Consider the following 22932-nt stretch of genomic DNA (forward strand, 5'->3'; position numbering starts at 1 on the left):
TTCACCCCCTGCCAACGACCTTGGCATTTGAGAAATTTACTTACTTGAAGAAGTCCTCCTTGCAGAAGAGCTGGCCATTCCGCGCGAAGCACTTGTCGTTCAGCTGGCCATGACACTCGCTGCACTGCAGGCACTTGGCGTGCCACGTCCTCTCCAGCACTTTGAGGATGAAGCGGTCAAGGATCAGCTCGTGGCAGCCGCCGCATTTCGGGATTGTGGCTGTGGGAAGACGGAAGAATATCCAATTAATATGATATCAATGCTATGATGTAGGATGGTCTATTTCTGCACAGGCGTTAAGAGTTTTCCGTTTTTCTTTACCCATTTTGTTCTTAAAATTTTATATTTTCGATTTCGTTTCAGTAAAATATTTTTGCCTATGCACGCACACAACCGAGTCAAGACAACTGTTAATTGAGCTATTTTAATCAAAAATGAATTTGATTTTGTCGTCTATTTAAAAAGTCACTATATAGAAAAGATTCCGATTAGAGCGTAGGTATTGAAAATCACGAAGTGTTTCTACCAAAAAGATTTTCAAAGATATTTTCAAGAAGATTAGAGTTTCGTGCACATATTACAGTTAAATTAAAAAATCAAAATGAGAGTTACAAATATATATATATTCTCTGAGTAATAATAAAAATGATTATTATGTTATAACTGCATTACACATTGTTTTTCACTGCGATATTTTAATTTTATAAGAAGATTTTAACTGTGCCGAAACATATTAATAATATTAATAACATTTGAAATTATACCTTTGGAAAAACAATCAAAAAGCAAATTAAGAATCTGTTAAAACGACATTTGTTATAAACTCATTATTTAAATTGAGAAAATAACTCATATTGTGATTAAAACCGATATTTATACCGCGAATTTGATGATTTGTCCTTCTTTTTTTTGACATTTGCAGAAAGAGAATAACGCTAAATCAATAGAATTATGATGATTACTCTTCTAATTGATATGTTTTTTTTTAATCATCATTATCCATAACAACACTATACATTCGATCCATATAAATGTAGATCCTTGACCGTTCTCTTTTCCAAATCCCACAATTTGTCTTAGGCTTGGCACGACCTATGACCCACTAGGTATAACATATCAGGTGGTAACTCCTTTTGCTACTTACATAGCAAGAACTCTGGCAATTGACTCAGGTTAATCGGCGGTACGCGATCGTCACATTTGCCATTGGACAGGAAGTCACTTTTGAACATCATTAGCTTCAAAAGTTCCATACTGTTGTTGGCGGTGGAAATCCCGACGCACTCTGATTGGATTCTTTTCCTATGCAGAGCAATCAACCATCACTTTCACAGTTTCACATTGTTTGTGGTTTCCGTTGGCTCAATCCACATTTTACTTGATTTTGGAAAAACTTTTTTTTTGCGCTAACGAATTTCGGATTTAGTTTACTTTTTATTTGTATTTTTCGACTTGGCTTGTTGTCTACCGTTATCACAGAACTTTTAGCTGCACGAATGACCGGGCAAAAAAACCGAGCGGCAACTTCGAGGCTTGGAAAGCAACTGACGACTAACGGGCCACGATTCGGTTGCTTATTGGAGAAGGGGGTGGACTGGAATGCAGCCCCGCACACGCACACACACGCGCGCACATACAGGGGCTGACATAATCACAGCTGGAATGGGAAACCCAACCCTTAGCGCTTCCAATTGGAAAGCCGATTCAGCTGCACCCTGTGCCAAATGTGTGCTGCTGTTGTTGTTGCTCTGGCTGTGCCAGTTTTCCAGACTGGCCTTTTTTTCGCTGTTTTTCTTTTGTATTTTTTCCCTTTGGCCTCAACAATTGAGTTTGGGTTGGTCGCCAAAAACAAAAAGCGGGGAAATTGCATTGTAACACTTTGCCACATTCCATTTTCCACTGGCATGCGTGTGCGTCTGGCGTACGTATGTGTGTGTGTGTGTGTGTTACAGGGGGGTTTTCTTTTGGCTTTTTTGTGTGTTTGTGCCTGGGATTGGTTGTTTTGTGTGCGTCGACGTCGCCTGCAGTTTTCGGGGAGTGGTCTCTTGAAAAGCTCTGCTCAGCTCGGCTTTTTTGCCAGCACCCGCCCTCTCTTTCTGGCACTCGGCCCACCTCTATTCCACTTTCGTGGTCTCTCTCTCGCTTTCGCATTGTTGGCAAATTCGGTTGGAAAACACACTGGTGTGCACTAAAAATACACATAAATATGTTTGCATTGTTCTGCACTGCAGTTTGGTCGACTCTTCTTCTACCCCGTCATATCCTGTGCCCGTGCGTTCGTGTGTGTGCGTGCTTGTGCAAATGTGTATGTGTTTGAGCGCACTTGGCTGCCATTGCTTATTGTTGTGTCATTGTTTCGTAACTGTGAAAATGACCTTAAAGCCGTTAAATAGCTGACTGACTGACTCCGACCGACCGGCTGATCGAGAGCAACGTCTGCGCACCTGCCACCCAGAAACCCCTACCCATACCCCTGACCCCTAACCCCAACGAACCCCCTTAGCCCTTAACCCCTAACCCTTTGCAGCCAAAAACCCACACCGAGAAAATTCAATCAAATGCTCCGGATTTATGGTTTATATTCAAAATTCTATTATTCTACAATTCAAAATAAATTGTTTGCAGGAGTATCGAATGGTCATATTGGAAATATCACAATTAATTCTATTCCAACGACTATTACTCTTTTCTTTCAGTGTAATGCTTAGAGATCTTTGATTTTTATACGGAAAACCGTAAATTCTAACGAACTTAAGCTATAGGTTTATTCAAATTTCAAAACGCTGTCTCCATCGCACATCAATAATAAAATTAAATAAATTTTCCTTGGATCATGCTAATTGAAAATATAAATGCCTAACTGAACAACATGTGGTGTCAGCAAGTCGGTCCGACATTTCTCTCAGTGCATTAAAGCACTCTCGAGCGCTTCGACCGTCCGTCAGTCAGTTTGCCAGTCGGTTGGTAAGGCGAGACGAGACGAGACTTATGGCTATGAGCTGCCAAGTGGTCGGCGCTCTCGGCCTCTTGGTTTCGGTCATTTTCCAAAGGCCAAAATAATGTGCGTAGCCAACACACACACACGCATGCAAACGAGGAAACCTACACACTCGCATTTGGCATTCGGACTTTGGAGAGTTTATAAAGGCTCTTCTTTGTAATTTGACTTGACAGTCTGGTTGGAATATGTGTATCTTTGTTATTTCTGCAGTTCTTCTAGGCTTCTCAGATTTTATTTACAATGGCATTATACACTGAACGATAACAGTTTTTTTTTTAAATACAAGAAATGGCAATAAAACATTTGACCTCTGGAAGTAACCAAGATATACATATGAATATTATTTTACAGGTGACTAAAACTTGAAATGAAGTTAAGTTTGTCTTGTATTTATTTATGTATCTAAAATATTTTTGAAATCAGATTTCAAACTTATTTTGATGCATCTTAATTTAACTTTTCCTTCATACATATGTATATGTGCACTTTAAATTCGTAGTCTACTTCTTGGGGATTTCGCAAGCCCATTGAAATGGTCACAAGAATTGAAGCACACAATTGTGTTCGTCGAATGAAAGAAAACCGATACAAATTCATGGCAGACAGTGGCGTTGTCAGGACTCGACAACAGGATTCACAACAAAAAGAGCGAAAAAGAAAAGCGAATTTGAATGGCTGCCCTGGGCAAAATGGCGGCTTCGCAATCGAAGGCAAATTGAGCGGCACGCAGCCAGGCAAACAGGAATATACATAAGTCAACATACAATATACATATGTATGGTTTTATCCATGTCGCTAAGCATTACTCTGGACAGCAGGAGAGCAGGGAGCAGGGTTCCTGGACCCAGAGGGGAGCTCAACTATGCTGACAACCGGCAAGGCAGCCAAAGCCGGGATTACGTCTCGCAGGACCCGAAAGCAGCTGTTTCCGTGGAAGCACATCGCTCCACCCCGATATTATGGTATTAAGCGACCAGAGACAGGGCTTTCAAAAATTCATACAGCCAAAAAACACGACACATCTTCGACTTCTCAAACTGGACACACGCAACTCCAGCGACTCGCCTTTCCTTTTCGCCGAGCTTGTTGCTTAATCGCGACGGGCGAAAGACAAATGCTCATCAACCAGGTGGGCGGTGGGTGGTGCTAGGTGGGTGTTGGTGGTGGGAATGGGGGATACACTCAAATCCAGCAACAACTACAATCATTTTCCCGAAGAGGGTGCAATGGGGGTTGCGGGCACGCCCTGTAAAATGGCCAGCCTGCAGCAAAACAGCTAAATAACAGATGAAACAAAAACTCGGCTATATATCAGCATAAAAAACAGAGTATTATATCAACAGGAATATGGTATTGCGCCACTACTTATATGCTTAAACCTGTAGAGTATAATCTTCTTCCATAATAAAAGATACTTGAGTACTACAAATATGACAACTCCTGTAAGATATCAAGCAGATATTTTTTATTGCCACTCAAGTTAAGTAACTGGTTTAAGAGTCCCACAAACCTTTCCTATCGACATATTTTAGAATTATTAAATGAACTATCACAAATAGCATTGACCCTATTTCTTGCAGTGTAAGCTCTGGTTATATCCTGCTGGCTTTCATAGTTGCGCTGCAACTCGTGGCCCAAAAGTCCCTTGGCGACTTTAGCCTGTCGTGTTGCCTCAACGTTAAGACTTAAAAGCGTTGCCACCACTCTAATGCCTCGAAGCTTATTCTTTCATATTGTTCGGTTTATAATTTATATACACTTTTTGTTGCCGCTCAGTTTAGCTGGCTGAGCTGGTTTAGCTCTTTTTCGAAGCTCACCACGATGCCGAAAAATAAACATGACTAAAATGCCAAACCAACAGTAGAATTAAACTCCCAAAAATTTGTGACACTGTTATTACAGGTCAAGCAAAAGCATTTAAAGTTTATTTAAATTGAATAAACCCTAACAAATACAGTGCATCATCGCAAGGGAAGGGAAATCGATTTTTTAATAACTTAGCATTTGCATTGGATGAGTTCTGCCTGTCATAGCCTCTCTAGACTCCATACCATCGATATAATTAGCCCGTTTCTGATCGATTCCGCGACATTATGTTATTTTGGGCCAGCGCTGACATCTGTTCAGATCCTTTCCAGGTAATTAGATTGACAACTCGATTGATCTGCCCCACCTCGATGGCCGCCAAGAGTGCCCACCAATTGCAGCTCGACGACTCCAAACGGCAAATGACCGTAATCAACATGAATGGAGTATGGAGTACGGAGCGACGGACTCATATAGCCACATAGCTCGATTCCACCTCCGCCACTTGCGGAGTCCGCGCATGGACAAACAAAAGACCCATTTAGATAAAGAGTCAAAGTCATAATCATAATAGAGGGCGGTGGGCCACTATTTATATGTATGCCCCCTCCCACTGAAACATTTCTCCTGCCTAGCAGACCAACAGCAAAGTGACCAACTAAAAGTTATTACGCAACACCGATGCACTTCGAAAGGGGTAAAAAAAAAAGTGGGGAAAACGAGGGAGCGAGGGAACGGCCAGAAACGATTGATATCGTGCTGCCAGAAGGCAGCGAACCAACCCAACTCATAGGGCAAAATGCGCGATAAAATATTGAAAGCACTCCAAAAGCATTAATAAAACGGCATCCGTGCTCCGTGGGCTGGGTAAGTGGGCACACGTGAACTTTACACCTCCGCCGTGGTCCGGGTCAGGAAAAAAGTAAGGCTAGAAGGAGCAGGAGTCGAGCACTCCAGGACACGGCAATCCCCGCCAGATGTGCCTTCATCGCGTGCGTGCCACTCGTTTGCCGCGCCGCACGCATCCATTAGGATTCAAATTGTGCTCGGTGGCGTCGTCCTCGTCCTGGTCGTCCTTTTTATGCGACGGCCTCCTCGACTTTGCCTTTTTTATTTTAAGCACATACCCTATCCACGGGTGTTTTCAACGGAAATATTTAAATAAAACTATGTGGAATAGTTTTGGCCAAAAACTACATATTTGCATGTGGGTTATAATATCCGTTCTTTAAGGATATAATATGTGGAAGAACAGAGCATTCCAAAATAGTCTAAGAAGTGAATTAAAGAAACGGGATTAAGACCTTAAGTGCTTTTTTTAGCTAGAGATTTTAAAACAACTAACTTGAAGAGATACCTTTCCGTTCGACACTAATTCATCCATAAAATTCTAAAGATAAAACATAAAACAAAATCTTCGGTGCAAAATAAATAATCATGTATTTTGTGTACTCTTGTTAAGGGTATATCCACAACTTTTTCCAAATACTAAATTATTTTGCTGGGTTTTAGTTCTAGTTTTGGCTACAATTTGACAGTTCAGTGGTTGCACGCGTCGTCACTTTGCATTGGAAAACCAGGGCGTCATCTGCAAGGACTCGTTGGCCAGGCGAAAGGACACGAAGGCAATAACCGCCGCATATTATCTAATTAGGCGGTACTTGTAGGCCACATTACGAAACAAAAAGTTTCGCCATTTGGGGGCAACAAAGTACAAAAAAGTGGCACTCAACTTTATTTGGGGTTGATTTGCGGGCGAGATACAAAGCGATTTGACTGTGGGTTTCAAAAAATTAGTTTAAGTTGGTCAAGAAGGGACATTAAAAAAGTTATAAAAGCAACACAAAGCCAAGGGCTTTTCTGAGGAACTTTAATCACCTGCCTTTATTATGGTTGCTTTAAAGGATAAAAAATGTTTGAATTTTGGGTTTAAATTAAACAAGAAAATATTCATGAATACAATTTTAAGTTCATTTATTTTGATATTATTTTCTATCTTAATAAAAGGCTCGTTCTTAAGAATGAAAAGAATAATTTCATAACAGATGTGACTATCCTTTACAATATATTCTCATCGCATTTGGATTTGCATTATATGTATATGGTTTTTCAACACACCTACTACTAACTAAGAGTCTGCCTTTCCCAATAAAATGTGTATAATTCAGAAACCTTTGGTATATTACTCCACCATCAGACTATTTTTCCGGTCAATAGATTTAGCTGAAGAAAGTCCAGTTGGATGGGTAGCCCCATCCTTGGACCGCCGAGTGGTGAACTATTTATCATAAAGCATTGGCGGTGTGCAGGACAAAAATGGAGATGGGTGTGGCGGCCTGGCAACGCCCCCTTTTAAGCTTTCCAGGACTCCTTGAGCGCGCGACTGGCAGCGCATCTGTTCCAAAGCATTTATCAAAATGTCAATGCAGCACTTAACCAAATCCATTAAGTAACTTCGCCTTAGCCTCCGCATCCGGATCCCCAGCCGCTTTTCGCACTCATTCAGTCGCTCAGTCAGCCAGTCCGTCATCCAGTCATCCAGTCAGTTTGTCATGCATTCATTCATCTATTCATTGGCCATAAAAAGCGCCGGCTATTGTGATCCGCCGCCCAACCGCCCAACCGCCCAACCACCCACCAACCCATGGGCGAACTGGTAAATGCGTCCATTTAGCGGCAAACAAGCGACAGATCCGCTTGTAATCCTTTAAGTGTATGCAGCGCCAGTCATGGATATGGTCGGATATGGTAACGGGAATGGAGGACGGGAGACGGAGGACTCCTGGGGCGGGGCACTCGCACTAACGCACACAGACGCAGAGTCAGTCTGGTGACAGCAAGTGCAATAATTTGTTTGCAGTTTTCCCCGTTAAGTGCTCTATTTTGTACAAATGGAAACATCACCAGGCAAAGGAAAACGCTCTTGTTCGAGGGTGTTGCCGCTATCCTGGCCCATATCCTTCCTTCTCTCCCATCCCCACCACCCCCCTGTCCATTCGATCACCCGCCCCTTTGAGCAGTTGTTGTTGTTGCTCTAACGAAATCAATTCGACAAAGTTAAATAAAGACGAAACGAGGGTGGCGGACAAAAGGACTCGCCCAGGACGAATTCATGACTGACTCGAAGCAGCCTCATTGACAAAGTCAAGTTCCGAATGAAAGGACTTGCAAGCGGATCTGGCACAGTGGTGGGAAATCACAAATTAATTAAATGAAATTTAACTTTTTTAATAATTTTTTGTGTAATTTAAAATATTTCATAAATAAGAAAGAGAAATAGAGAGACAAACAAAACATAAGTTATGCTATACCATAAGCAATTACTAGGAATAGCTTTCCTTAGTTCTTCAGGATATTTGTAAAGAGTCTGTTAAGGATACTTCTGTTTACACCACACAGGACCAAGTGTTCACCCCACTCCACTTCAACCCAAATAAGAAAGGAATTTTCGTTGAGCTCTCGCTTATGACAAAATCCCGCTGTTTGTTTTCGGAGTTTCACGAACACACAATATATATATTCATTGCCTCTGCATTTTCGAGGACTTTGCCACCCCAAGATCCGCAGGGTGTTAACAAAGCGCAGCACCAGGCAGCAGTGGGTTAAGTCCTCGGGCGCATTGATGACATATTGGGCACAACTCGGGGGTACTTTGTGCTCTACATACCGTAGTTAATGTTAATGCTTTTAATGTAATAAAAGCATTTGCAGCGTTTAAGGGGCGTTCCAGCATGAATTGGATGGTTTGCTCCTCGGTCTGGAATTGGACAGGTTCTCGGTATGTTCTCACTTGTTGCAACGATCGTTGATGTCATATGTCAGCAAGTGGATTTCGGATATGTATAGCTTGCGAGGATTTGGGATATGCATTTAGCCAGATCCAGATTTGCCAACTGACCTCATGAATAATCCTGTTTCCTGGTAAAAGGGAGCGCCCGGTGCCTTGGAAAACTGGTTCCGTGGACACTCCCTCTTGTCGGCCAGGTGAAGACAGCCAGGCAAGTTTATTGTGCAACTAAAATGGGTAAGCCATAAAAGGAACGGCTTGGTGCTTAACCATTCGAACTCACCTCCGACCTTCGCACTCCACAGGGGTTGGGTGCTCAAAAACTTTTCGATGGAAAACAAAGACTTGCTACTTTTCACGGCGGAGCTTTTTTGCCTTTTGCTGCAATATGTTGCTGATTATGCCGCTGGGATTAAGTGTCAGTCTACCCAGCTGCATAATGACCTTAATCAATTTGCCCAGCAACCCTCGGCGTGGAGTTTTCAGCAGGACTTCAACTGTTGCATCCGTTGAATGCGACTGTTTGTGTGTCCGTACAAAGATGGGAATCACTTAACACGGAGGGAGCGACGACGGGACAGTCATCGATATATTGAACTAAAGCAAACGGAGCAATAAAAAAGGCAAATGCTCAAAGACCTCCTGTAACCAGAGATGCGTCAACTGTGGTGCTTCGGGGTCGAGGAAGGAGCAACCCTCGACGCGCTAAGTGGACTCATCATCCCGGACACGCGACTGCGTGAAGGGCCCAACCCTCGGATAGTTATCATCGTCATATGGAAATTCTAGCCGCGTGGAAACTCCGGGAAAAACGCGTTCGGCTTAGCTGCGACTTATGCTCCCCCTTCAGCTTTTCAAAGTGGAGTTCCGTTGGCTATCTGCTGAGTTCGTAGGTGCGAGCCACGCACTTGACTTGTTAGCCACGTTAAAAGTGGCTCACACGTGCCTGCAATTAGGGCTGGAATGGTAACTCGATACGGAAACGGGTCTGAGGACTCCCAACACCATTTGGCCGTGTTAGCATGAAGCCAGCTTTCCTTACACTAAACAAAATTTAAAAAGAAATGTTTAAACTTAAAATAATCAGTGAGATGAATCAGAACGTTCCTCGAACTGTGAACCAAGTGAAAATAGTTATCCTTCCTTAAATTTCAGATTAATTCTAATGTACAGCTTTTTAGAAAATTTCACCAGTTTTCGCACAGTGTAGGTGAGGTGCGTGTGCTCAGCACCATTAAGCTGTCTTAACCAGATAACTGCCCATCTCCGACAGCGGCGACGACGAGCAGGTTCATTTCCATTAACCGGCAAAGAGGCGTTTAAGTTAATAGCAATGGCCCCCAGAACTCCGCCCATTCCAGGCTATCCGCCGCCATTCCGAAATCCGGAGAACGGTGTGCGGAGTGCGAGTACGGATCACGGACTCCCCTCCATTAGCGCGTGCCGTGCCTCAACCGACGGCGTGTTGCACTTTGGCTTTGCCACTTTTAGTGTTTCATAATTAAAAATGTTGCCGGTGTCGTGTGGTCGACCTGGTCTCCAGTTACCAGTAGCAGATACCACACCATCCGACTCCAGGCACCCACCATCAGCTCATGCAATATTAAGTCACGGGGACGCACAGAACCCCAGTCCCCACGACGAAGTACCCCATCTGCAGCTGGGCCATTTTGTCGCCTGTGTTCCGTCGCCATTTGCCGAGGTGAAAGTCTTTTTGGGCACCTTTTAATGCGTTTGCTTTTAATTCCGGGCCGTGAGCACTTATGTCCTTGCCCCACCGCCCGCTCCTGGTCATTCAAAGTAAGTGGCAACAAAGCGCTGCGACATGTTTACCTCGCCTTTCACCAGGACCTTCTTTATTATGCCTATTATAATTTACTTTATGCATTTGTTTCGTATTCCGTTTTCTTCCCCCGGCATTCGGGCAGTCTGATTAAGTCTTTGTGGATGGGTTTTCTAGGACGGAATGTTGTTCTTCCTTTCTTTGCGGCAGTTATGCAATTTGTTAATTGTGGTTCTTCATAATGGTTTGCCAGGGTATTTTGCTTTGAAAGCGCCTTTTTTTACAATTTCTTGCTTTGTTTCTGAACACACCTTAAACCCTACGGTAGCCTAGTACAAATGTCCTTCCTAATATGGAAACTTCATTCCAAAACTGTTCCGAGTAGTTAACCGCTAAACAAAAAAACTAAAAAGTAAAAAAAGAGCCGCATTAAATTGCATGCTTTAACCAAAAATTAACTGTCAAATATGTTCGTTCAACAATTTGAGAGCAAAAACTGCTTGGCAGGACAATTGGACCAGGAAAAATTGTGGGGGGGGGGGGGCTGGGGTGCAAACGGGGGCGTGGCAGTGCGGTCCGTGCAACACAATAACTTTTCAATTTATGGCGCACATTCCATCTGACGGCCATTAAACAATGGGATCCACTCGCCACACACATTTTGCTATTTTCCGTATTTTCATTCTTGTTTCAGTCTTGCTCGTTTCAGTTTTTCCTCTTTTTGTTGAAGCTTTTGTGATGCGCTTGGCTTTCGGCTACTTTGCAAAAAAACATTTTGTTCGGCGACTGTTATTTCCTTTCTTTCTCATTTTTTTTTTTTTTTTTTGTTTTTTCTGTTTTTTTCTGGCAAACAAAAGGCGCGCGCCCGTTGGCAGCTATTGAAGCGTCAAGTCCGAGCTGCAAGCTGACCAAACGACCACCGGCACCCTTGACCGTAGCTGTAAAATGTCGGAAAAAAAGGTTTACGCTTTTACGGTCCACGGTCCATGGTTTACGGGCGGAAAAGTGCTGCAGCTTCGAAGAATAGGCGACAACGACGTCGACATGGAAGGCCCATGTCGGATGTCAGTTGGCGGCGAAGTGGGGAGGTGGTCACAGTGGCCACCACTTCTTCAGTTTTGAGTGCTCCCCAGCTAGGTGCCCATCATCAATCGGGTTCGCCTCCTCCTTCGTTGAGCGGCCTCGTTGAGCCGCCTTTATGGTTATGGACGGCGATTTCCGTTTCCTCCACCACTACCACGTCCAGTCCGTATTGTGTCTCAACTGCAACTTCATCAAGCGGGCACCAACCACTGGGCAAGGCAGATCCCCAAGAACCTCTTCGTGCACTAAGACAACTCCTCTGGTCAAGCAAAATTTTTTGTTATCTAGCAGATTTAAAAACTTTGCAAAATATTAACTCATAATTATTCTTTGCATTTCTTTCAAATGCTTACTTTCTTAAAGATTTGCATAATCTTGAGAATCGTTAAATATGTAAGCTTCAACATCCGAACTTTTGGCCGATGCCCAAGTCAAGCTACTTTCAAAACTACACAACTGTTTATTTTCGAGTGTATTAGAACGAAAAGTGGGAGTTCCAAACAAAAAAGAAACGAAAAATGGCAGAAGAAAAAGGTTTATTGCGGTCTCTATAAAAATACACACTTGGGGTGATTTCCTCTTTTGAAGCTGGCACAAAAAGTCCTAGGTGTGGGTGGTATGGGATGGTATGGGATGGTATGGGATGGTATGGAGTGGTGGGGAACGGGCATGGAATCGTTTGGGTTGGCTTGGGTTAGCCGGGTGCTGTTGGAGGTTAGGTGGGTAGGTGGTTCGGCTGGGTACGTCTACTCTAACGACTTCGTTTCGGTGCCCATTTTATTTGCCTGCTCCGAGAGCTCGACTACTCGACTGTGCTCTGTGCTCCATTATCTTGGCTTTGCCTTTATGGTCTTTTGTGTGCGTTTGATGAAGCCAAGATGGCGCAGAAAATGGTTGGCCAGGCTCTGAAATGGGGGAGAAATCCGGAGCATGTGGAGTGGGAAACGGGGAAACTGGGAAAATGGGGGAGCACGGAACTGGAAGCAGGGAGCAAAGAGCTATTTCTGCCTGCCTGCTTGCCTGTTGTTGAATTATCAGCCACAAAAATGGACGTCGCCATATTTATAAAAGGACCCAGGATCGCAAAGTGTGCGCTCGAAAAGGACGCAGCAAATCTGTGTGCAAAGGAGTGGAAATATTGGGATGCGGATTCAATTTCGGCCAGAATTTATGGGTAACTCTTTAAGGAATGACATTTTACTTTTTTACATCTTCAGCTCTTTCATTTTGCTTTAACCATACTCATATTCTTGGATTCATATTCTTGAACTCCTATTAATTTCAATTATTATTCGGCAGTATTTCAAACTCTTATGTAAATAAAAATGGAATTCTTTTAATTGACTTGGCGTAGAGACACACATTTCAAGTTAAATTAAATTATTAAACTCAAATCGAAATCTTGGGTCATTTCATCGCGAACATAAATATTGTCTGGGATTTATGTGTTCTTTTTATGAAGGTTCCTTCACGTGACAAATAAAGTGTAGCTCATAACTCTCGCCATCCTCTCGCACCAGGGACAAACTTTCAATCTGTGCCCCTTTGGCTGTCGTAACTGCATGGTCACGTCCACAGAGCCACGCCCACCCATTTCAGCTGCGCCCACTGCCTCCTTGAAGTTGAGGCCATAAACTCAACTTAGCTGCAAGTTCTCAGTTGAGATTCGGCAAACAAAAAAATTGAGACGTGCAATGGCCCGCTGCAATCACCAATTTACGTGAGCTCCCTGCGGCAAGAAACTGGGAATGTCCTGATCCTGACACGCCCACATTGGTGACCCAACTGCATGTCTACCCAGAGGTCATCACAACATTACCGCCAGCCCTTCAGCAGTTCAACCCCAGCACATGTACACTGTGCAAATTGCAGAGTTGTAGGAGAATCACAATTTGAAGGATAACTTAAGGATAATTAAACGTAAGCCAAATATTATTGATAATTAAGGATATACAAGAAACTATAATTCGAAATAGTTATCTTTTTAAGATGTGCAGTGATTAGATGCTCACTTGGTATCTTTGTTCATATAAAATGTAACGAAAGCATCCTTTTCTCTACGTGGAACCCAAAGTAGTTTGACCATTCGGAGTTCACTTCCCCATTCTGGCGTTTAAACTTTTATTTTGCGTCGCTGTGCGATTCCCCGATGTGCTGGCAACTGGGAGTGGAATGCACTTGGAGTGCATTCTTTATGCCTGCGCATATCCGTGTGGAAGTGGACGTGCCGGGGATGTGGCATAAAGTATCAAAAATTCAAGCGCCAGGCCACAAAAACCTCTGACAAAACTGACGGCATTTTCGCACTCAATTACTTTGCATTAGAGACACCAAAGATGGGGGAGACGAGTGTGCCTGGGCTGGGCAACAAACAGGGATTTGTGTCGTTCCATTAAAGTTTTATTCACGCAATCGACAAGGGAGCCGGGGTACAAGGACCTTACTCCTTTCCGCCGGAAAGAGAATCCCCATCCGAAGTCCAGCCCACAAGCCCACCCAACAACTTGTCTCGCTACGGCCCGAGCGATAATAAAAAACAATTTGCCACCCATTGGGCATTAACGACAACAAGCGCACCAGTCGCACCAGCTATCAGCTTCTTCCACCCCTCGACTTTTCCCGCTTTCACAGGACTTTTCCCGACTTTCCCGATCACATACGGATACCATCCCCTTTTCCACGGACCCGAAGCTGGCGTGTCTGGTGCAGTTTTGTCACAAATGGCAACATATGGCCGAATGGTTTCAAGTGGCCAAGGACCTTGGTCTCTCATGCAATAAAATCATTTTGTTCAATGAACGCTTTCAACGCGGCATCGAATAATTTGCGACATACGCTCAAGTCAATGGACAGGTCAAAATCGCAACTAGCATGGTGTGTCATGTGCTTCGGCACAATAAACCCATTTATCTATTTGCCAGCTTGAGATTTTCGGGGTTTTCAGATTTCGGATTTCGGAAGGAGGTGCTCTAGCGTCTCTCTTATCGGTTGGCAAGAGTTTTGCCCTTCCCCCACATTCGGATTACTGGGTCAACTGCAATCCGGCTGTGGACAAACATCCCAGATAGCGGCTGCACTGCGGTGACTTCAAAGCATATAAATAACTTTACTCTAGATTTAATAAACGATTATATTGGACTTAAATCCAAGTAGCATGTATGAGGAATGTATGTGCATAGGTACTCCTATGGGCTTTATACCCCCTCTCAATTGCCCCAATCAACTACTCGAGGTGCAATCAGTGCCACACATATGTATGTATGCAGCCAGTGTTTATATGGCCACTCGACGGAGCTCAGGTTTTGGAGTGGCTCGTAAGCTCCATCTGGCACACTCTTTTCTAGCCCCGGTACCCACGAATCTGAGGCCATCGCTAGTTATACAACGCTTGTTGCTTGACACTCTCAAGTGCCTGCCCCGGCTTCGTTGGAAAATAGTTCAGCAATCTGTGTAAATATTACGGCAAACTGAAACAGAAAGCGCACCAGTTAAAGATACAGATACAAATAGAGAACCCGGAGCAGCACCTCCAGCGGCACTTCTTAGATCTCTGGGCAAACAGCCCACTGAAGAAGGCCACGGGAAAACCATCAAATGAATGTAGGTGTACCCATTTAAAAAAAGAGTTAAAAGCATATCCATTTGTGATAGAAATATATATCCCTTAGTTTTATTTTAATTTAATATACATAGGATGTAAAAGCCAAAGTTGTTATGCCAAATAATATTAACAAGTTGTTAAAAGTATTTCTATTTGTGGGAGAGGTATATAAACATTAGTTTTAGCTTACATTAATATAGATTGTCAAAAATATCTAATACTCGTAAAAGAATTTCAGCAAAATATATGAAATATAATACTAATATTATGAAATGCCCAAATCCTTTAATTATGATTGCAAACTTCTGGGTTATTGGTATTTCATAACTTTAAAAGGCTCTGCTTTGAAAGCTATCAAGCTCACAACTAGTGGGTATATTAAAGTCGAGAGGGTCTCCGTTAGCAGTCAATACTCGATCCTGTTTGTACGGTTCTAGAGTGACACTTATCTGATTCAGTGGGTTTGGGTTTGGTAAGGGTTAGGCAAAACTTAACTTATCAAGTCGTAAGCCCGATAAGCTCCCATAAGTGGCGATACTCGTGGGATTGACTGCCGCCGACTGATTTCGGTGTGGAAAATAGAATCAAAACAAACACCAAATCCGCGATCACATTTCTTCATTTCGGTGTGGGTGAGTTCAGTGTCTAGCGATCGACCTTTGCAACCTGACCACCTGGCTCATCCCAACTCTGCTCTTTTATCGACTTGAAGACCTTCCGCCCGCTGCTCTGATTGCTGGGAAATTGGGCTCTCCTTGGAACTGGTGATAAGTTAACTAATCGCGGCTATTATTGTTGAAAATGACATATCGGGAATTGGATTGCTTTATAATGACAGCATTTCCAGCATATACAGAAGTGGATCTCACGTGAACAACATTAAACAAAAAAAGTACCAATAATAAACACATCGACTGTTTGGCATTGTCTATGCGGCGATTATCTTTAACTAGCGAAAAAAAACCCAATAGATAATTTCAGCTAAAATTAGGGGCTTACTCGACCACAGATCGTGACTCACCCAACTGATCAATTGGCAACTGATGGAGGAAGTGAGCACTTCTGTTTACACAACTAGTGGAAAATGAAATGGGATTTGACTAATTTCTGTCTTCTGTGATACCCATACCCATTTATTGGGATCTCTGAATTCACCCCAAGTCAGAGTTTTCCGGTTTCCGTTGCTAATGATGTGCGGTTGACTTTGCAGGCCAAAGAAAACACAACACAAGCACAAAAATATGGAATCAAAAATGCAAACAACTATATCCCGACTTGATTGAAAGGTAAATACTGCATAAATGGGCTATATAGAGATATGGATGGTGGATGGTGGGATCCATGGACAAAGGATCCCGGCTTTGTAGCCACCTGCTGGGACCACCTGTTTAGATATCCTTCGGACAAAGGAGTCCGGGTAGCGAGACAAAGAGCATAGCGATGTGGAAAATAATCAGTGATAAAATAAGAGCATAAAAGCCCAGCCACCAAAAGGGGTTGGTTGCATACAAATTTCGGAAGTGGGGGAACTTCTCTGGGGTGGTCGGTATGAAAGGGAAAAATTGTGTGCATTATCCGCCGGATTCATGTTAATAGGCCTCATTTAACGCTGCCGAGGTAAACTCTGAGGGCTTCCTCTTACCAATAAAACCATAAAAATCACTTCCTTCCCTCAGCACCAACATATTGGCAAGCAAACCAACATATACTCGTACTTCATTCGGAACACAGTTTCTGTTTCATGTTTGGTGTTTGGTCTTATCAACTGATGCAGGTACATTCGGTGTGTGTTGTTTTATATCTTTTTTTATTTTTACCTGAGCCGGAGGTGCCCACCTTGTAACCGATGAAACAGAGTGTCGACAACCGTGTTGCCTCCTCAATGGGCAAATCTTGTACCAGACGACGATAACCGCAGGAACACGGGGCTCCCAAGAAGCTACAAGCGGGGCACATCGAAATAGAAAACGAGAAGAGTGCACAAGTTGCGTATTTATAGATACACAGATACCCAGATACTTAGATACCGCCGCGCACGCCTTATCAATGTTCAAGGTATCGACTGAAATGCCGTTCAAATATTTACACCCAGCAGCAAATAGATATCCCCCAAACGCGAAGCTACTGCTCCAGAGTCCGGAGACGATGATAAGCGGGAGCGAACATGGGTGCGCTAATTGCGGAATGATAAAACCACCAAGTAGTAGGTATCCAAGTCGGCTACCATGGGTACTACCTCCCGCCCGCCTTGAATTGATAACAGCCCCAGGGGCTAAGACCACGAAAATGTTCCACCAACCCGGTTGGTATTGCCAGGATTTTGGATTGCGTTAAAAATAAAAAGCGCCCCGGAGGTTATCCAGAGTTGCCAAGCCAAATGTCGAAATACTCTATCTAAATGTTACATTCTTATTTATTACAGTGAAATTTTTAACTAAACTTCTATATACGATATTCATAGGGTAAACAAAAGTATAAAAGCTAGAAAGTTGACAGAGTAGCGGGTATCTGATAGTTTAGAGATTGCACTATAGGTGTACTTCTTGTTGTTAATGTAACTATAGTTTGTTTTAATCGAAAGGCAATTTTGTCATTACAAAAAGGAACATTTTCTAGTATTATTTTAAAATCATACCAAATGTAAGAATTCTAAACCAAGTCGAGTACCAAGCCCTTTGTATTTAACATGATGAAGTCATAAAACTCTCTGCAAGGTTTTGACAATTAAATAAAATAGGAATTTGTATCTCTGCGCACTTTGTTATTGCCAGCGTTTTCGACTCGTATTTGCCTAAACCGGCCCCTCAGGAATACCAGAAAGCTCCTGAACCCCAACACGTTGCTACAGAGTTCTGCGATGGATGGGGTAGGGCATCAAGGATGTTACTCCGGGATTCTCCGGGTTGTTGGCAGCTTCGAGCGTATTACATAAAATAAGAAAAATTATGATTTCCGCAGGAGGGTGGGGGGAGGGGGGGGAGTGGAAAGTGGAAAGCGTGTACATTTCGGAGGGGCTGGCTGTTGCTTAACTGTCAAAATCGTGTAATTTAATAAAGTTCGCTGCGGGATATTGTTTTTTATAGAAGCCAGAGCAGGACTGAGACAGCTTTTGCCAGCTGCCAAACGGGGAGTGGCTGCTGTTTTTCACGGAAGGGGGGGGGGGGGTGGTGGTGGGGAGAACGTGGAAATGGGGCTCCTAAAGTGTGCTGCACAAACAAAAAATATTCAGTTCACTTCAGTTACATACGGCATATTGCAACAACGCAATGCTGTCTTGTTGCCCGCCACAGGCACTCCACAAACACACTCAAGGGGGGGTCTATCTAGTATACCCTACATATATATATATAGATATATATATATAGAAAAATATACATCCCTATGTATGAAGAGAGCTGCGAAAAGTTTTTATACATTCCACTTGTTTACTTCAAAGCAGCGAAAAAAGTTCTTACTTTGCGAAATACACAAAACTTGTGCGTCGTGGTAAGTGGAAACCAAATAAATGTTAGACTAAATAAATAAATATTACTTCAAGTTTTATATTCCAGTCCTCAAATCCACTTAACATCTTTAAGCGTACAAAATATTTTAAAAAGATGTGTATTTATGAATCAATAATAAAAATAAAACGCAACTAACACAAGGAATATTCACTTTTATAAAAAATGGGAAATACATTTATATGTTAGGACTTCCTAGGATTTCAAAAATTTTACTGCTTTTATTTTATTTTTAAAGTTTATTTTATGTTTAATCTTGTATACTTTTCATATAAGAAGTTACAGGTAAAAATTAGTACCGTTTCCAAGCCTATAAAGAACTTGTATAGCATTCTAAGATACAATTTCATTTTCACACTCATTGAATTTTAAAGCAATGATAATTTCATAATTTTGTAAAATATTTAATACAAGACATTCCTTAAATCCCACCTTTATATTCCTTAACAAAGCTAATTCAGTTTTATACATGTACATATATGTGATTCATAGCTACAACATGATTCTCCCACAAATTGGGCTTTAAGGTAGAATTTCTTGAAACATACTACTTCCAGTTTCGTACAATAATTGTCTTAGATTTCACATATATGGCTTAAAACCAACCTGAATGGCGCCTTAACAAAGCCAGTCCCAGATGTCTTTCTATTCTCAGCTGACGTCCCCAACCATTTGTGTGCCGTTTCTTTTTACGAAGCGAAATTCCTATTTTATTTTATTAGCAGCGAAGAAATATAAAAGTAAACAGTTGGCTCCAAAAACACACATGACTGTGTACACCCTCCTGCCGAAGTAAAAAACGCCCCACGCCTCCCCTGTTTGCCGCGTCATATGAACGCCCCATTATTTACTTAACATAACTTGAACATTCGCCTTCAACCCCCCACAAAAAAAGAAAAGAAAAGAAAGCTCTTCAAGGGGGAGCATCAAAGTTCTAAAAAAAAAAAAAGGAAAGAGAAAAAGGAAAATTCGAAGGTGGGTGGTTAGAAAATGGTGGGGAGGTCGTCGCTTGGCTTACCTGCCAACCAACCAACCAGCCAGCCGGCAGTTGGCTAGTCAAAAAGCTGTCGTCGATGCTAAGCGCAGACCCAGAAAGTCATCAAATATGCAGAAGGTGGAAATGTGCAGGGAGGCTCCACCATTTCACTACCATTTGCTATCCCAACTCCCCGTCAACCGAAAACGGAAAAATGGCGAAAAAATGATTTATGTGGACGCCATGGAGGAACGGAGTGGACGGCAACGAAAAGCCAACAATAACCGGGAAAAATAACAGAATCAACTGATTTCTCAACTTGGCTCTGAGCCTGCTTTTGTTTGCCAGACTTTCGACGGAGAGTGCGGAGCGGGGGGCCTTGGATAGACCCACAATTTTACCTTCCATTCGGGACTTCATTCTTGTTTTTGCCGCAATGAAAAATGCTGAAAGTGTGCTCCACAGACAGCGGACTCCAATGGTATTGGGGTCACCGAGAAGGTATAAGATATTGATGTACCCAGGGGAGCTGCTTTTCCTGTACAGCTCTATTTTTGGAAAAATAACAAGATCCTCATAGAGAAGCTGCATGGGATATTAGTTTTCATCGGAAGCTCTATTTATGCAGTAAGCTTTCATATATATGTATATATGCTCTAATAATAAACAAGGAAGCCCTACCATATTTGTCAAATTCAACTCGATAATTCATTTACATTCCGTTCCTTAAACATATAACAAGGACACCAATTTCGGTCCGAAATTCAAAATTCAAAAAAAAAAAAAAAGGTGAGGACATAAATTATTTCAATATAGCTTTTCTATATAGTATATATACTTCTTTTCACACAGATGTCCGATATCAATTTGACTGCCTATAACGCCTTTCGCCGCGATTTGGCCAGGATATACAAGACATTCAGTTCGTATACTCAAACCGATTTTACTGAGGATTATGGCACCAACACAGACTTCGATTGCCCAGCCGATGTGGAATCAAATCTTTCCAAACTTTACGATCTCGAACTGGAATAGTAGTTGCATGTGGTAGAAGAGAGTTTATCCGATTGAGATGGAGAACAGGGTCAAGGGAACGCACTCGGAGATCTGTATGGAATCTAGCAGAATAAGGCATCTGCAACCGCTCAGATCGCGATCCCAGGATAACGGAATCAGATTATTAGCCGCAAGAAGCGATTTGGCGATGACACCATGGTCTCTACCATCGGAATCTCCATCTGAATCGGATGAATCCGAATCCCAAATCTCAGGTTACACCACAGAGAGTAGCTACCGAACGGTGCCTGGTTACGAGCTCCTTTCGCAAAGTAGTTCGTATGCCAGCAGACAAAATCCCTACGCGTATCCGCCAGCGGACTTCCTCTGGGAGATCTACGTGCCCATCCATAGTGGAGCCACTGAGGAGGACATCCAGACCGTTCATGGGGAGTTGCGGGAATTGCTGGCCAGCGAGATGCATTTAATCAGAGGCGCAAATGGACCAGTGATCTATCTAATTGCATACAGCTACATGTGATCACTTCTTACACATTTAAAATATATAAACCACAATAAAAATAATTATTCAATCCCCATTTGCAGCATACAGATTTATTATTCCATTTAATATATTTTTTTGAGTTATAAAAATATTGACCTCCGGCAAATCCAGTCCACAAAACATACCAATATCTTCAAAGCGAATTGAGCTCTTTTAAAAAGTCATCTACTTAATCACTTTTTCGACTACAAATGATGGGCTTGCCAAACTTCGTTCAGCCTTTTCAATGGACAATCAGTTCTCGAGTGAAGTGTTTGCTTGTACTGCGTGATCTGCGCCTGTTGACATTATGACAAATTACATAAGCCAAAGGCAACAATTGCCGGAACCCATTCCGGAAACGCGGGGAAGGAAGGAAAGAGGGAAGGAAGGAAGGGGGAACAAACCGAAAACGGATACGCTTAGAAGGACTTGGAGTGGTGGGGGGTTTTAGGGGGTGGTTCGGGCTGTAGGCACGTTAATAGGAAAGCCACACAAGAACTGCTAACGAAGGACACGCGGCCGGCGGTTGAGCGACAAGTGCGTTGGGAAGAATTCCAGTCACACACAGGACACAAGGACAACGAGGTCCTGGCAGCGGGGTGGATCGTCTGTTTGCCGAGCACTAAGTGCGCCGGGCAAGTGGAAATGATAAACATATTTACACAATTTTTGACGGGCGAACGGGTGAAACAAAACACCCGTGGGTACAGTCGTACCCTTCACCCCTTCCCCCTCTCCCTCCACCACACCCTCCCCGCAGTTTTCCCATTTCTTCGCTTTTCTGGTGCGCGTACGCACTTGAAACAAGCGAAAGGAAAACCAAACCCAAACTCGATAAATATGTTTATGTGCAAATAACAAAATATTTGTCGATTGCCCGAAACGAGTGATGGGCGGGGTGATGGGCGGACTTTGGCTTCGGGGTAGGGCAGGCTCTAAAGGCAGAGGCAGCTCCAGGGTTTTCAGGGGTTCCAGGGGTTCCATGGGTTCGAAAGAAGCACCGCAAGCGCATAATTCAATTTTTCTGCTCGTTTTGCACATCGCCCGGCACACGTCACTCGAGTCCTTTGGGACACCGACGAACTGCCATGCTACACCAGCTAAGCCCAGCCCAGCTACACTGCGAGAAAAGTACACAACTACACTGCAACAAAAGAGCAGTAAATGAAACATGAAGGTTAGAAACAAGATTCAACATTACTAAAACTTCCAGTTTCATGAAGTGTGTAGTCAACCAGAACTCCAATCCTTTCCCTTGAAATGTGCCCAGATTTAATCATGATTAAAGTTCAGGTTGGTTAAGGTGTTTAAGATATCATACTGATATTATAATAATATATTATACTAAGAATACCTTAGATTTTCCGTTCCGCTTCAAATTGGACCTCTACCAAAAACGGGATAAGTCATTCCCGACTTACTGGATTTTTCCAAAGTGCACGCACTTTGTCAGGGATGCAGTGGATATTAGTGACACGTGGCGAAGGCTCGACCAAGGCGATCCGCAGGTCCCAGCACATGCGGTTTCCCGGATCCGTCCCCCCCCCCCCTCCTTTCCACCCAGGAATCTATATTTATTTGTTTGTAATTACGCGTGTTCTAAAAACGAAATCCCGCCGCACTTGAAGCCGGGAAAATGGCTAAACGGCTGAGCCTGCTCTTTTCAATGCCCGAAAACTTCGGCCGGGAACACACGTGCAGTGGACGACCGCCTCCACTGGTGACCGGGTATTCCCAGCGCATTAGCAACAATGCCGGAGACATTTGGAGTTTGTCAACAGTTTCGCATTGGATTTGGTTACGGCTTTGTTCTCATCAGCGGCGCGTGTCCCTGTCCGATGTCATCTTC

The 22932-nt window shown here is 43.1% G+C and overlaps 3 protein-coding genes across 9 annotated transcripts in view; 2 read left to right on the plus strand and 1 right to left on the minus strand.

Moving 5' to 3' along the window:
• Lim3 overlaps positions 1–22932 on the minus strand; it is a 29172-nt gene that overhangs the window by 2520 nt on the left and 3720 nt on the right. For 5 of the 7 annotated variants that reach the window (NM_001259159.1, NM_165277.3, NM_001259156.1 and 2 more), the window contains one exon: positions 45–219. In NM_001259159.1, the coding sequence (NP_001246088.1) occupies positions 45–219 (175 nt within the window). Of the gene's footprint in view, positions 1–44; positions 220–321; positions 447–1144; positions 1548–22932 lie in introns of those variants that run through there. The other 2 variants (NM_057258.5, NM_001259158.3) reach the window with 2 other exon arrangements.
• Positions 20269–21134, plus strand: CG17344 (uncharacterized protein). Its single transcript, NM_136099.2, has 2 exons — positions 20269–20329; positions 20393–21134. The coding sequence occupies exon 2, from the start codon at positions 20613–20615 to the stop codon at positions 21075–21077; it is 465 nt and encodes a 154-aa protein (NP_609943.1). The 5' UTR covers positions 20269–20329; positions 20393–20612; the 3' UTR covers positions 21078–21134.
• Positions 20269–21134, plus strand: CG43731 (uncharacterized protein). The gene is made up of 2 exons (NM_001273631.1): positions 20269–20329; positions 20393–21134. The coding sequence occupies exon 2, from the start codon at positions 20393–20395 to the stop codon at positions 20573–20575; it is 183 nt and encodes a 60-aa protein (NP_001260560.1). The 5' UTR covers positions 20269–20329; the 3' UTR covers positions 20576–21134.

This window comes from Drosophila melanogaster, chromosome 2L, assembly GCF_000001215.4.
Source record: "Drosophila melanogaster chromosome 2L".
NCBI lineage: Eukaryota > Metazoa > Arthropoda > Insecta > Diptera > Drosophilidae > Drosophila > Drosophila melanogaster.